Genomic DNA, 2,721 nt, shown 5'->3' with positions numbered 1-2,721 from the left:
AATTAATCGATCAGCTGCTGTATTATTGATCATTTATCTATCACAGTTTCTAAAGGCTAATTAATCGATCAGCTGATTCATCGATCATTTGTCTGATTTGTTGTTGCCATGGTTGTTCTCCGTGGTTGCGGGACGTCCCGCCGGGTGGCGCGTGGATGTGTTCCCGCTTCCTGCCGCCGTCACGTGACCACCGTAAAGCTGATGAATGCAGGCGTGAGGCTCTGAGTCCGCGTGACAATCTTTGATGTTTTCTACGTCAGGTGAGAGGTGTGACAGCACGTGACCGCCGCGCAGGCACACTTAGAGAGGAGGAAGCGACCGAGACAGGACGCTGCTTTATGGTTTTAGGACTGTGGGAAACGCGGAGGTGTGAGGAGTCCACGCGGACAGGATCCTCTGTGGGTATAAATACAGCTGCACGAGGACGACACGGGACTGCTGACCTGAGAGACCATGGCCCCTGTGACCCAGAGCTCACCTGAAGACAAGCCTGCAGCTGTGGACAGCACGAGCTCCAACAAGGTAAGAGAGGAGCTGCTCCTCCAGCATCTTCATCTTCATCTTCATCACCGTCCTCCTCCAGTATCTGACTCTCCGTTTTCCCTCCGCAGCTGCGGAAGCTGATGGTGGAGAAGGTCCGGAGGGACCGGATCAACCACAGCATCGAGCAGCTCAGGGCGCTGCTGGACCCGGCCGCCCCCCCCGGCGGTCGGTCCCCGTCCAGGCTGGAGAAGGCGGACGTCCTGGAGCTGGCCGTGGGGCTGCTGAAGCGGCGCGCGCTGGCCCGTGCGGCCCCCTCCTACTCCCAGGGCTTCTCCCAGTGCCTGCAGGAGACCCTGCGGCACCTGTCGCTGCACGCGCCGCTGCAGCCCGCGGAGAGAGAGGAGATCAAGCGCTTCTACGTGCTGCAGAGAGCGGCGCTGCAGCGGCACGTGTGCGGCGAGCAGAGGCGGCGGAGCGGCGCGCGGAAGCGGGATCAGAGCTGTCTGTGGAGGCCGTGGTAGCGCGGAGGACTTCCTGTTCATGCTCTTAATTTAAGGACGGGCTCGCAGGGTGCACGCGCCCTCCGCGTGCGTGACGCAGCGGCGCCAAGTTGTGAGCTTTTGTGCAACATTTGCACGTTTTTGAATGACGTCATGACTTTTCTACTGTGTAGACAGAGGAGAGTTAGGCCTTCTGTGGAGGCTGCATGCAAACTGCTCTTTGATTGGTCCCTTCTCATGTGACGTCACTGATTTAATATTAAATGTTTTTAATGAAACTTCCTGTCTGTTTCTGTTTCTTTCTCGCCATCATTGGTGGAGCAGGCGCGCGCTCAGCTCAGACAGCAGCAGCACGAGCGCCACCTGGCGGTTACAACCCAAAGAGGACTCAGTGGTCCTGGGGTGAAAGGTCAAAAACTCATGAAAGAAACTGAGCAGCTTTCAAAATCCTAAATGTCCGTGTCAGTCTGTTTGGAGGGAAGAACTGAGACCACGTGACAGAACACGTGACAGTCAGTGAGAGAGTGATCAGCTGTTAGACTTCAGGTAAAGTCCCACCTCCTAATAAATCTGGTTGGATGTCGATCAGGGGCGGAGCCAGACATGTTTAAGATCCGGGGCTAAGACCAGACCGAGGATCTCATCTCTGGGGGGGGCCGGTCCCCCTCATCAGCACTGTTTCTACACTTTTAAATAAAAATTAAACTCAAAATGCTGACAAATGTTCACATTTAGGTAAAAATAATAAACGCTTCATTGGTGAGATCATTTGTTTAAAGTTTGATTATCTTTGTGAACATCCAGTCTTTTTCACTCCCTCCTCTAAATGTCTGAAGGTTTGAAGCTCTGCATTTTCAAACAAACCACATGAGAATCAGAAATTGTGGTGAGAGACATTCACTGATTCACAAACATGCTGAACAATGTTGAAGCATTTTTACACTGCAGTGAGTGCAGACAGCAAAGAGCTTCAGGCCATAATAAAGGCATGCATTATTTTCACTTTATGAAAAAGTCAAAACTCTGTGAAAAGCCAGAATTCTCTTATTTTTCTCAGAATATAAAAAAAGCAAACCATTTTTAGTTCAATGTTTCTAATCCTCCTCTTTAAAGTTAAAAAAAATCAGATTTTAAAAAAATGACATTTCAATGCGGTGATCATCGAGGCCCAACTTTTTTGTTGTTTTATTTGTTATTTTTCCAACATAGCACTGAACAACAGACTAACAGTGAACCTGAACCCCATAGAGGAAGATGATAACCAAGCAGCTAGACTTCTGACACCTAACCCAGACTTCCTACCTGCACAGTTTGGATTTTAGAAACTAACCATGTGAAGAGAACGACAGAAGTCACCGTCTGGAGAAGACCTCTGAAAGCTGTGATCATGGGAAACTGAAGGATACACTTTCACCCCAGGATTTGGTAGATTGTACACATTATGCAGTGATTTTCTTTTTATTCAGACAAATTCACGACCCAGTAGATGCGCTCGGTGACCCACTTTGGGTCCTGACCCAGCAGTTGAGAACCAGTGATAAAGAAACATTGTTTCTGTGAGGTAAAGTGGATCAGATTCATATCTGGAGGATTCAGGGTCTATCAGTGGATCTAGTTTTCTTTTCTGGTTCCTTCTGCACCAGTACCTGTATGTAGGTGGCGCTATGCCCCAGTCATGGTCGCAGACTCGCAGCCGCCATGAGAGGAGGAGGAGAGGAGGAAGCTGCTTCCTGCAGGG

At 50.0% G+C, this 2,721-nt stretch overlaps 1 protein-coding gene across 1 annotated transcript; it reads left to right on the top strand.

Annotated features, from left to right (window-relative positions):
- The first annotated feature begins 231 nt into the window (after positions 1-231).
- On the top strand, positions 232-1,261 carry LOC121507218 (transcription factor HES-5-like). Its single transcript, XM_041783430.1, has 2 exons — positions 232-522; positions 612-1,261. Exons 1-2 carry the CDS (start codon positions 454-456, stop codon positions 1,002-1,004), a joined length of 462 nt encoding a protein of 153 aa, XP_041639364.1. The 5' UTR covers positions 232-453; the 3' UTR covers positions 1,005-1,261.
- The last annotated feature ends 1,460 nt before the right edge of the window (positions 1,262-2,721 follow it).

The sequence above is a fragment of the Cheilinus undulatus genome, linkage group 3 (assembly GCF_018320785.1).
Source record: "Cheilinus undulatus linkage group 3, ASM1832078v1, whole genome shotgun sequence".
In the NCBI taxonomy this organism is placed as follows: Eukaryota; Metazoa; Chordata; class Actinopteri; order Labriformes; family Labridae; genus Cheilinus; species Cheilinus undulatus.
Note: the sequence above shows the minus strand (reverse complement) of the source record. Positions and strands in the feature narration are given on the sequence as shown.

Excerpts from the sequence above, each read along its gene's own strand:
- LOC121507218 (XM_041783430.1), top strand. The coding sequence starts at position 454 with ATGGCCCCTGTGACCCAGAGCTCACCTGAAGACAAGCCTGCAGCTGTG. Across the intron at positions 523-611 it reads ACAGCACGAGCTCCAACAAG|CTGCGGAAGCTGATGGTGGA; the intron begins GTAAGAGAGGAG and ends TTCCCTCCGCAG.